Below are 11,649 nucleotides of genomic sequence, written 5' to 3' on the forward strand. Positions count from 1 at the left end.
GAAATCAGTGGTTCTGGAGTGGGCAAGCACTTCTCATCTTCCACAGTGAAGACAGAGGCAAAAAATGCATTTAGCTTCTCAGCCATTTCCCTATCATCCTTCAGTACTCCTTTTACCCCTTGGTCATTCAAGGGCCCCACTGCCTCCCTTGCTGGTTTCCTGCTTCTAATGTATTTGAAGAAGTTTTATTGTTAGTCTTTATGTTTTTTTGCAATATGCTCCTCATATTCCCTTTTTGCCTGCCTGATCACAGACTTGTATTTTATTTGCCACAGCCTATGTTCCCTTTTATCAACCTCACTGAGACTAATTTTCCACTACTTAAAGGAATCCTCCTTACCTTTTACAGCTTCCATTACTTTGTTTGTTAGCCATGCAGGCCTTTTTCTATACCTATTTGTGCCTTTCCTAATCTGCAGAATATATTATCTGAACTTCTAGGATTGTAGTTTTAAATAATTCCCAAGTTTCCCCGTGGTTTTGACCCTTTTTATTTTTCCTTTCAGTTTCCTCTTCACATGTCCCCTCATTTCAGAGAAGTTACCAATTTTAAAATTAAAAGCGGTTGTATTGGTCTTTTTGGGCAACTCCCTAATTATACAAATGTTGAACTCAATAACATTTATGGTCACGTCCCAAGTTGTGGTATCACTTATACATTTCTCACCTGGTCTTGGGCATTACTTAGGACGAAATCCAGGATTGCCTCTCCCCTGGTAGGTTCTGTGACCATCTGCTCCATAGCACAGTCATTGAGAGTGTCTAGAAACTCAATCTCTTTTTCCCGGCTTGAACACACATGTGTACCTGAAGCACAAGTTGGTTTCGTTCTGCAAGTGATGAATCCAGCCCGGCCGTTTTTAGAACCCTACACCTGTTTTTGCTCTGACCTGGAGGGCCCAGGTTAGCCTGATCTTCTCAGATCTTGGAAGCTAAGCAGGGTCAGCCCTCATCAGTATCTGGGTGGGAGACCACCAAGGGGTATCATGGTTGCTGTGCAGAGTTAGGCAATGGCAAACCACCTCTGAACATCTGTTGCCTTGAAAACCCTCTGGTGTTACCATAAGTCAGCTGCGACTTGACAGCAAGCACAACACACCTGTTTTCACCTTCAGGATATAAAATCATCTGCTGAATATTTTATCTCATCCCAACCCAAGCCACTTTTCGCAGAGAGATGTGTATAACACTGTTTGGCTCAGTCCATCTGCTAGGTCTGCCAGCTGTTTTTCTTCTATTACAAACCGGTGTGCGTTTCTTTAGTGCTGTGCCAAGAGAAGGCTCGTTAAGCACCACTATTTCCACACAAGGAAAAGAAGAGATTCACTGTGTGAAACAGGATGCAGGACTAAATGGACCACTGGTCTGATCTAGTCAAACTCTTAAGAGAATAGTTGCTTGTGAGGTTAGATCTGTGTCAAAGGTAGGGAGGCTGCACAAGCGGGGGGGGGGCGGTGTAAGGAAACTGACCTGGGGGTGCCCTTTGACCAGTTGCAGAAGGCTTGGGTAGCCGGCCCTTCCCGCTTCCTCCAGAATGGATCCCACCTCATCTAGACGGTTGTGGCTGGAGCTCGAGGCAAAGGCAGCATGGATTCCCTGCAGGAGTCCCAGAGACAGCAGGAGCAGCCCCAGCATGGTCCTCAGTCACCTGCACAGATAGGGAGAGAGGGTGCTGGGACCATAGTGACACCGGGAGCCCCCGAACCTGGAGTAAGATGGATTTAGGGCAGGCCTATAATATTTCCTACAGTGTTTCAGATAACAAAAATATGGGAGACGGTTTGCCCTGTGCTCACACACCCGTCTTTGCTGCCTGAACACCCACACTGAGACCATTGCATATTACCAAAATCTCTGGTTGGGTTAAATGTAACTGTATGAGGCACTGCCCTAACCTGGTCAATGCTGGCTCGATCTTGTCAGATCTCGGAAGCTAAGCAGGATCGGCCCTGGGTTAGTATTTGGTTGGGAGGCCCCCAAGGAAGCCCAGGGCCAGGGCATAGAGGCAGGTAATAGCAAGCAACCTCTGTTCGCCTCTTACCTGGAAAATCCTCTGGGGTCACCATAAGTCTGCTGTGACTCAATGGCGTTTTACACACTGTTTGGCTCTATGTGCAGATCACCGAACAAAGACAGCATCTTCTCAGGTCAGAGAAACACTAGTTGTAATGAACATAAACGGACCTCATACACTGCAAGACATGAAATCATTGACAGCGGGAGGTGGAATGACACCATTCAGAGTTTCTCTACATTAATATTTCTCTGCAAATGGCAAATCAGCACAGGGGACAAAGAGCTCGGCTGCAACCCTTTCTCTTCGGAGTGTTCCTTTTGCATTTGCAGTGGGGCTTTTACATGAGGGAGCAATAAAAATTATCCCCCAGCTGCTGTCCAAGGTGGCACAACCCATCCTACCACCACATTGGGTAGACCCAAGCGTCGGCCGTTCAACTCAAGAAAGTGTGGCGGGAACACACACATGGAATTCAACCAATTTATGAAACAGGGTCCCCTTTAGCTACCCCAAAACAGCTAAGCTGAGGATTGTGGGACCTGTGTGGATAAAGGCTATGTGAGCCTATAGTAAGGAGGGGAATAGGGTGAGGTGGAGTGAAAAAGCTGCCTAGATCCAGCCCAGTGTTTAGGAAAGTAAAGGTTTCCCTTGCTCGAAAGCCAGTTGAATCCGCCTCTAGGGATGCAGTGCTCATCTCCATTTCCAAGCCAAAGAGTCAGTGATATCCAAAGACATTTCCATGGTCATGTGACTGGCATGACTAGACACCAAGGTGCACAAAACACTGTTACCTTCCCACCAAAGTGGTACCTATTTATCTACTTGCAATTTCTTGCTTTCGAACTGCTAGGTTGGCAAGAGCTGGGGCCAGAGACGGAAGCTCGCTCCATCATGCCGCACTCAGGTCTCGAACTGCCGAACTACTGACCTTCTGGGCCTGCAGTTCAGTGTCTTAACCACTTGAGCCACTGCAGCTCCTGTTCAGGAAAGTCTTTTCTCCAAAAGGCAATACAGAGAGTGACTTATTAGGGAGAGGAGCTAAAACTAGGAACTGCCCCACTAAGTAGGGGGAATGAGAGTATAAATAATCCTTATAAATTGTAATTAATGTATCCATTTTAGCTTTCCTGCAACGATCCCCAGGGAAGTTGTAGTTTCCCAGACTTCAGTTTTAAAACATGCTTCAACTGATACTGCAAAGTAGAGAGATCTCAGCTTCCTCTCAAAATAACAATTCCAATGTTCTCTTCCAGAGCAGTCTCTCTCTTTTTACTCTCTTTACTTTTCAGAGCTCCTCTGATCAATATATCTTGAACAATGACTAAAAGAGTACTCAATTAGTTTGTAAAGGAAAATATGATACGAATTTTTCAACCAATAAAGTTATATTCGGATCACTGTCTAGCATCAGATAGAGAACAGGATCCCTTTGAGAATTATTGAATGATAAACATGGTAAAAAGAGGTGAAATCTATTGATTACTCAAAACAGTATAAAAGGAACATTCCAGTATTTTATGAGATAAAGCATCAGTTTTAGCCAGGGCACAAGGACAAAGGTGATCTGAATGTGGAACATTACAAAACCTAACACGCAATACTTCAGAAGGGTTAGTGTTAAGAAGAGCTAGAGCAAATGTTCTAGCATAATGAGGAACCATTAAATATCTCAGAACAAAGTTCGAGTCCAGTGGCACCTTTAAGACCATCAATGTTTCATTCAAGGTGTAAGCTTTTGTGTGCGTGCACAGAAGTGTGTGTGCACCCAGAAGCTCACACCTTGAATAAAACGTTGTCAGTCTTAAAGGTGCCACTGGACTTGAACTCTGTTCTGCTGCTTCAGACTAACACGCGGCTACCCACCTGAATCTATCTTCGTTAAATTGCTTGTATAGGAAGGCAAGGGCCAAGGTGGTAAAATTGGCTGAACAAAACTCTTCGAGCACAAATTACTGTGCTGTCATAATTGAGCTTGGTAAGACGAGGCTCGACACTAGAGAGGCCCTCTGGCTCCATTTCTTAGTGGGGGAAACTTTATAGGGGCCTTGGTGCAAATTGAACAAAAGCAAAGCCCTGGACAGCTCAGGTAGGGTTGCCAAGCTCCAGGTCAGGCCTGAAGACCTCCTGCTATTACAGACGATCTCCAGACAATAGAAATCAGGTGGACTCGACGGCATTGTACACTGCGGAGGACCCTCTCCTCCCCAAACCTCACCTTCCCAGGCACCACCCCCAAAATCTCTAGGTATTTCCCAACCCAGAGTTTGCAACCCTAAGCCTAGGTCAGGCTGGATTTTTCCTGTTCATGTTCCCTGCTTTGGGATTTTTCTCTCCTATCATGCACATCTGTGGATCCCCTTCTGGCCTCCACACTCAAGGTCTGATGAAGCTGCTCACAGCAGTACACTGGACAAAGGTACATTCTTTTTGAGTGACAAACAGGTTTTCTGTCAAGAGACAGCGCCGTCAGCTGAGCCGTATCTGCTTCCATCTTTCTGCCATAAGTCCATATCTCCTAGGCTGGATGAGTCCACCAGGACGGGACAAACGGCCCCCAAAAGGAGTGCAGCGTCAAGCACAACTGCTGGGACAATGTGAATGAGGTCCTCTTCTGCACCAGAAGGAATGGTATAAAGGGATGTCCCCTTTCAATGCTGCACAGCTTGACTTGTGTGCAGTCAGGAGGAAGTGGGATCGAACTTGGGTCTCTCTACTCTGCGGACTACTGCTCCTTGTGGTGAGCCGTGAAAGGCAAAGGCTGAAACTATGTTCTTGCTCCTACCATCAATAGCAGAAATACCTTCTAGGAACCGTCCTGAACTCTGGAGAAGGCTACAAGGATCTAAGTGGGATTCCTCCTCCCTTTCTTTCTTTGTACCTCGCTGGTAGCATGCAGGATATATCAGCCAACTTTTTTTGCATTTTCTCTGTCCCTAGCAAGATTTTGCTTTAGAAAACTGACTCACCTGCCGGATGCTTAAATAGTACTATGTTTTAGGGCCTCGTGTTGCTGCAGAGGAAAGCGTTCTCTACGTAAGACGCATTTCAGAACCTCACTGCAAACTGGAAACCTCACGTCATGCTCAAATCTCTCCTTCCCCGGGCCCCTCTCTTTTTCTCCCTTTTTCGTCATCCTCCGTGATGCTCGGGATCATGCAGAAGGTGGTTATTCCGTTTTATCTTTGCAACAGCCCTGTGTGGTAGGATAAGTCGGAGGGGGGAGTGGAAGTCAAATTAATGCCTCTTCCATACTGTCACTTTTGTCATGTGTTTTCCCCTATTTCTTTGGGTCCCCCCCCCTTTTCCACATGTGTTTTGCTCCCTCTGGGACTACTACAGAAAGTAAAACACATTGGGGAGGGGAAGATACATGAAGCAATAGGGACAAATTAGTGACAAAAATGATAGTGCGGAAGTGGCATCCTTTGCTCTGGAGACCCTTCTGTGTCCAACACTCGATCCACTAGAGGTCTCCAGAGCAAAGTGATGAAACACAGGAAAACACCCTGCTTCCATCTAATTCATGCTATCAGCCCTTCCTCCATGGAACGCACGACGGCTTGCCTTGCTCTTCCATCTCCTATCTTATTCTCACAACAACCCTGTGGAGTAGCCCAGGCTAGGAGTGTGTCAATGACCAAGGTCATCTAGCAAACTTGAACTTGGTTTCCCAGATCCTGGTGCAATCCAAGGTAGGCACACATGAGCGGCACACTGGACTACTTTTGCTTGGCACCCAGGGACAGATCTCCAACCAAGCAACCGAGGCACTGGCGGCCCTGCTGGGGTACAGGAGAAAGCAACAGGCATGGAATTCATTTTCCCTACAAGAATTCCTGAAATAATTTCACACTGGTGAAGTGGGCTCTGACTCATGAAAGCTGGTGTTGAAATATATGTTGGTAATCTTTTAAGGTGCTACTGGATTTAACACCTGTAATCACCTTCCAGACTTGCACAGCCACCAGCTGAGTGCAAGGTAAATCCCGGAGACACCGGAAGTGCTTGCTCTGAGCATGTCTGGGTCTGGCCAATCCTCGTCCCCCACCCTGCCACTGCCCTTTTGTCTGCTAGCACAACAATATCTTCACAAGTAGACATTATATCGGGGGGCATCCAAAAAGGTTGCTTACACCTCCTCTAAGCATTACCTCACAACTGATTCTCTTCCCATACAGCAGAGCCTTGCATGCTTCAAATAGGAACATATGCAGATGCCATATTGAGTCAGACCATTTGGGATTTATTTAGCCTAGCATTTGTCTGCTTTGATTGCTCTCCCTTTAGTTTAACTGAAGATGCCAGAGTTTGGACCTGGGACCTGTTCCATGCCTTCGCTGAGCTATGGTACCTTACACCACATGGAATTACTCCACCTCCCCTGCTATACCCCCCAAAGAGCATTACACTCACTGGGTAACAACTTACTCATGATCTGTGGCCTGAAAAGTATCCAGCTGTCCTCAGCCAGAGCCAGGATGTTTTCCACCCTGGCCCCGGCCTGGTGGAACTCTGCCCAGTGAGATCCGGGCCCTGCAAGATCTAATGCAGTTCCACGGGGCCTGTGTAAGACAGAGATGTTCCACCAGGCCTATGGCTGAGGAGAGCGATGGTTTCCGTCTAGGCTGCCCTTCTTCTTCCCCTGTTGGTTATTCTCTATTTACCATTCTGTATGATACCTATTCTCCCCTGGATAAGGGGCACTATATTGTGCTTCCCTTTTTATGTATTCCCGCCATCGGTTTACACTAGCACTTTATCTAACTGTTCTTATTGAAAAATTTTTATCGTATTTTATTGTATTTTAACCTCTGTAAGCCGCCGTGAGCCAGTCTGCACCGGCAAGGCGGGATACAAATGGAAAATAATAACTAAATAAATAATCCTAATTTGCCAGTTGCCAGTAGTATTGTGGGAGCTGTTTGAATAATTTTAAAATTATCGAGTATCATTTATATAAATGCTGTTGTTACCTGCTCTGAGCCCTGTTGTACAGGGGCGGGAGGGCTATAAATCTAATAAATAAATCCGTTTCATGCCACATTGCTAACTCATTCACATGAAAGATGGAAATGTACTGTACCTGGACTTCTCGTCTGTCGCCCTGACGCTGTGGCTCTGCTCTGAGTTGCACGTTGACCACAGATTTATATTAATCGCTTCTAATTAAGTGCCTGGACCACATGACTGCTATCTAAAGGATGGGTGGGCTTCCATGTCAGCATCGCGTAGTCCCGTTTTTCCTGCAGTGACTGATTACCTTTCACTCCTCCTGGCTTGACGGTATTCATATATTTCATTGGAGCAATCCAGAGAAGTCCTTCCTGTCTGAATCCCCCCCCCCCTTGCAGCCAGATAGTTCTCAAAAAGCTACATCCAGTTGGGGTACCCATGAGGTTACCAATTGAAAATATGAAAAATTATGTATGCTTCATGAACAAGCAGAGGCCATTCCCAAGGTTCAATGGTGCTCTGAGGTTTTGAACAAAGGATACCCTCATTGACTTTTCCCCAAACATGGAGTAATATGGTAGGATACTTACATAGGCAGCCCTGGTTACTGCTTGGATGGGAGACCCCCAAGGACTATCAGGATCGCTGCGCAGAGGCAGGCAACGGCACACCACCTCTGTTCATCTCTTGCCTTGAAAACCCTACGGGCTTGTCATAACAAAGCTGCAGCTTGATGACACTTTCCACCATTGCCAACATTGGAAGAAGAACCATGGAACGCAAGAAGGTATGGGAAATGTGGAAGAACTAAAGGTTAGATTTTCAGACATTTAAGATGATTTTCTCAATGTCTTTGAACAATGAGGGTTCTTGCAGCTCTGGCATGTAAAGCACCCTAGTCAGTCTTGATCAACACCTGACTATTTTCCAATAGCCCTGCATATTTTATTATTCTTTTGCTTGGCACCCTTAAATTAACTTCCAGTCTCAATGATTAACTAGGCCAGAGGGCCACTAGCATGGATTCAAGTAGGGATGTGCAGATCCTTATTAGTAAATGAGAAAACAAAAATGTCTCATCTTTTACTGTCATTATTATAACAAAAGCTAATTGAAAAACTAATGATGTTTAATTAATATTAACTTTTTTGATATTTCACTGGTTTTAGAGGAGGCAAAGAGTGATAATGAAACTGACAGGGATATTTTCCAAACATCGTTGTCAAATGGAACTTGCAGCAAAAGAGGTTTTGCTTGATAGCTTTTCCTTCCTACCAATGTTTCCACTAAATATGTGCAGTCAGAAGTTTACTAAACACTATCTGATACAAACCATGTCAGTCGAGGGCTCATCCTCAAAAATCTCCCTATCCAAGATTCTATTACAGGCTTCAGCATTCTAATTTCTCCTCCCTTTCCTGTTAAACTCAACATTTCATGTTCCAGGAGCAACTTCAGTCCTCATCAGGTTATTTTTTTGGAGAGGTGAAATCGTTTTCTTTTAGATAATGTACAGTCATAATTTTTTACATACCTAGGCGGTTCCACCAGTATATAAAGGCACCTACCTTGTCTGTGGGTGGCCTGGTGTTGCTGTTTTTGTGATGGACGTGGATTAGGAATCATGTCCTAACCCAAACAAAATGATCTTTTGTGGTCAGTACCCTTCCTATCTGATAGTTATTCTGATGCCTCGCTCTGGGTTCATTTCCTGAGAAGCGGGAAAGGCAACAAGGAGAGTAATATAGAAAGATATGTGCCTGACAGAGATGTTGTCCATCCAGAACAGTTAAGCCCAATTTCCCACCAAACACAATTCTCCTGATCAGCATTTCTGTGCACAGCTTTTCTTCCTTCCAATCCTTGCACCATCTCACTGGCATAGGTCCATTTTGCGCAAGCTAGTCTGATCTCTGGGTCTACTCACCTGATAGGTAAGGACTTTGTACATGCTGACAGGCAGGGGAACGGAGGCAAGCTATGATTTGCCCCCCGTGATAGGTGGCATCAGCCAGCTCACCCTAAAGGGAGCAGAAATAAATTCTTTGCTTTCACAGATGGGGGAGGGGGGGGAGAACAGGGCAGCATCTAAGGCTTATTCTCCAGTTATCACGAACATACCCCAAATCAGACAAGACGCAATGGATCAGTGATTAAGGATGGATCAGGCAGTCTATGTGACAGAGAATTGCTGATTCAAGATCTGAGACTTTTGTATCACTCTGCCTTTCCCCTGTTAAAAATCCTATCACACCCCTAGTTGCTTGCTATTATCCCATATGTGGGACAAGATGGGAAGCAACTTTGTGTATGAGGGGGTCTGTTTTATATAGAACCAGAGTGTGTAGGTCAAGGGACATAGCTGACTTATGGCAAACCCCCCCCCCCCCCAAAAATAGAGTTTTCAAGGCAAGAGACAAACCGACAAAGCACAGAAATCTACCACTTTGGGTATCAGAAGCTAGCAAGAAAAATTATTTGGGTGAAAATTTTGGAAAGTGCTAAAGATGAGGGATGTTCACAAGGACATTCCTTTCCATCCCAAAAGCACTTCCTGGCCTGAGGAAACCTTTAGCTCCCTGTGTTTCTGCAGTGAAAGTTGTGCCGGGCCACCTTCTTTCCCAAGCTCGTTAATGCCTGTTTGTGCAGAAGGCAGAAGAGGCTTCTGGGAAAAGATTAGTTCCATAATGAGTGAGGCGGCCCCCAACCTGCCCTGAAAGCTTTTCAATCTGCAGAAGTGACGTTGGCTTTAAACGTCTCCCCCAACATTCATTAAAGTGCTAAATTAAAATCTCCCTGCTAGCCCGCACTGCTGTTTCCAGGAAAAGGGCCCCCCAAAATAGCCGGAACATGACCAGGCTCCATCAATAAAGGCAGCTGATATACAAGGGGACAGAACATGCCCAGGGAGCTGAGGTGCGTTCTCAGCCCTCCATGGGACATTTGATCAGTGTGCTTCTGGATCAGTGTGCTTAGACTGAAAACTTTCTCAGTGAAGGGACATTTTGATAGAACTGTGGGAAAAGGGTCTTTCTTTCAAAATTGAGATGTTTCTTAAGGAATGACAACATACACACATCATTCATTCTAAGGCCTTGTGTTCTTCTCACGCTGAAAAATGTTCCTGTAGTAGAGTGAGAATGTAGAGTTGGCAACTCTGGGTTGGGAAATTCCTGGAGACTTGGGGTGGAGCTCAGGGAGGCAGAATTTGGGGAGGGTCTTCAGGAGACCAAATACGTCATTTCCTCCAGTGGAACTGATCTCTGTAGCCTGGAGATTAGTTATAATCCTCGAGGCTGGCAATCCTACACTTAAGTCATTGTTCTCTGGAGAAAGTTGCCCACACTGCTTGTTCTTATGGCTGTTTCTTGGTACATTTTAAGTTCATAACAGAAGCTTGGCAGGCAAGTTTGTTCCAGAAAGGGAGATTCCTATAGATTCAGAGGGAAACGTGTAGCCATGAGTGCTTCTGGGAGCTTGGGGCTAATGAGCCTACTAAGGCCAGCAAAGAGTTCTAGCTAAGCCTCACCCAGAAGTCAGTAGGGCAGGGCGGTCAGATATCCCTCCAGGATCTCCTGCTACTACACTCTCTTTCTAATGAGTGGCTTCCTTGCCCATACCATTCCCAGCTTTTGCTATTCAAATTGCTCAGAAGAGAACCTGTCTGAAGCAGCTTACAAAATAAAACCAATAAAAACAAAATGTTAAGATATTAGTGTCCAGCATTAAAAACCCAGTCCAGCATAAGAACATAGATCATAAAAACCAACCACTGCCAGCTTTAAAATAACAGTTTCCCTACTGAAATAGTTTTTAAAAATCAGCCCCATCTATCATTTTGGCCTGGCCCCTAAAAGGAAGCCAATGTATGGGTCAGGTGAGTCTTACAGGGAAGGGCATTCCATAAATGAGGTGCTACTACTACTGAAAAAGCCATGTCTCTTTGCTACCTTTTGTTTTCATGGCCTCTGGCCTATAGCAACCTGAAACCTGATTTGTCTGGCAGCAATACCCACAATACATAGGGTTGCCAACCTTCAGGTGGGGCGTGGAGATCTCCCACAATTACAACTGATCCCCAGACCATAGAGACCAGTTTGATGCAGTGGTTAAGTGTGTGGACTCTAATGTAAGAGAACCGGGTTTGATTCCCCACTCCTCCACATACAGTTGCTGGGTGACCTTGGGCAAGCCACAGTTCTCTCAGAGCTGTTCTCTCAAGAGCAGTTCTCAGTCAGAGCTCTCTCAACCCCACCTACCTCACAGGGTGTCTGTTGTGGGAGGTGGAAGGGAAAGGAGACTGTAAATTGCTCTGAGACATGGCGCTTCTTGGACTCAGACTTTTAGAATACACATTCAAGCTAGTGAACTTAAAACCAGAACAACTGGGACTTCTTTGACTTAGGGCTCTATCCGACAATGTGTTTTTGTGTTTTGGACAGAAGGGCTGGTTTAGACCCACTCTGGAGCTGGACCTCAAGATCCTGGGAAAACCTGGGACAGCTGTGGTTATGTAGCTGGACTGTAGCCATGCCAGTGGAAACTCACACTCCTATCCCTATTCTTGGCGCTTACTGCAACAGGCTGTTGCTGTGGATGAAGAGAAAAGCTTTAGCCTGATGCCTAACTGATAAGAGGGTAGGCACCAGGCAAGCCTCAAGGGAGAGGCCATTCCTTGA

General features: G+C 45.6%; 1 protein-coding gene across 1 annotated transcript in view; it reads right to left on the minus strand.

The window, feature by feature from the left end:
* Positions 1 to 5,150, minus strand: part of AGRP (agouti related neuropeptide) — a 14,600-nt gene extending 9,450 nt beyond the window's left edge. The window contains exons 1-2 of the mRNA XM_015408395.1: positions 5,075 to 5,150; positions 1,471 to 1,545 (exon numbers count right to left, since the gene is read on the minus strand). Coding sequence (XP_015263881.1) covers positions 1,471 to 1,545; positions 5,075 to 5,150 — 151 coding nt within the window. The remainder of the gene's footprint in view (positions 1 to 1,470; positions 1,546 to 5,074) is intronic.
* Positions 5,151 to 11,649: the final 6,499 nt, after the last annotated feature.

Source organism: Gekko japonicus, unplaced genomic scaffold, assembly GCF_001447785.1.
Source record: "Gekko japonicus isolate JY-2015 unplaced genomic scaffold, Gekko_japonicus_V1.1 scaffold717, whole genome shotgun sequence".
In the NCBI taxonomy this organism is placed as follows: domain Eukaryota; kingdom Metazoa; phylum Chordata; class Lepidosauria; order Squamata; family Gekkonidae; genus Gekko; species Gekko japonicus.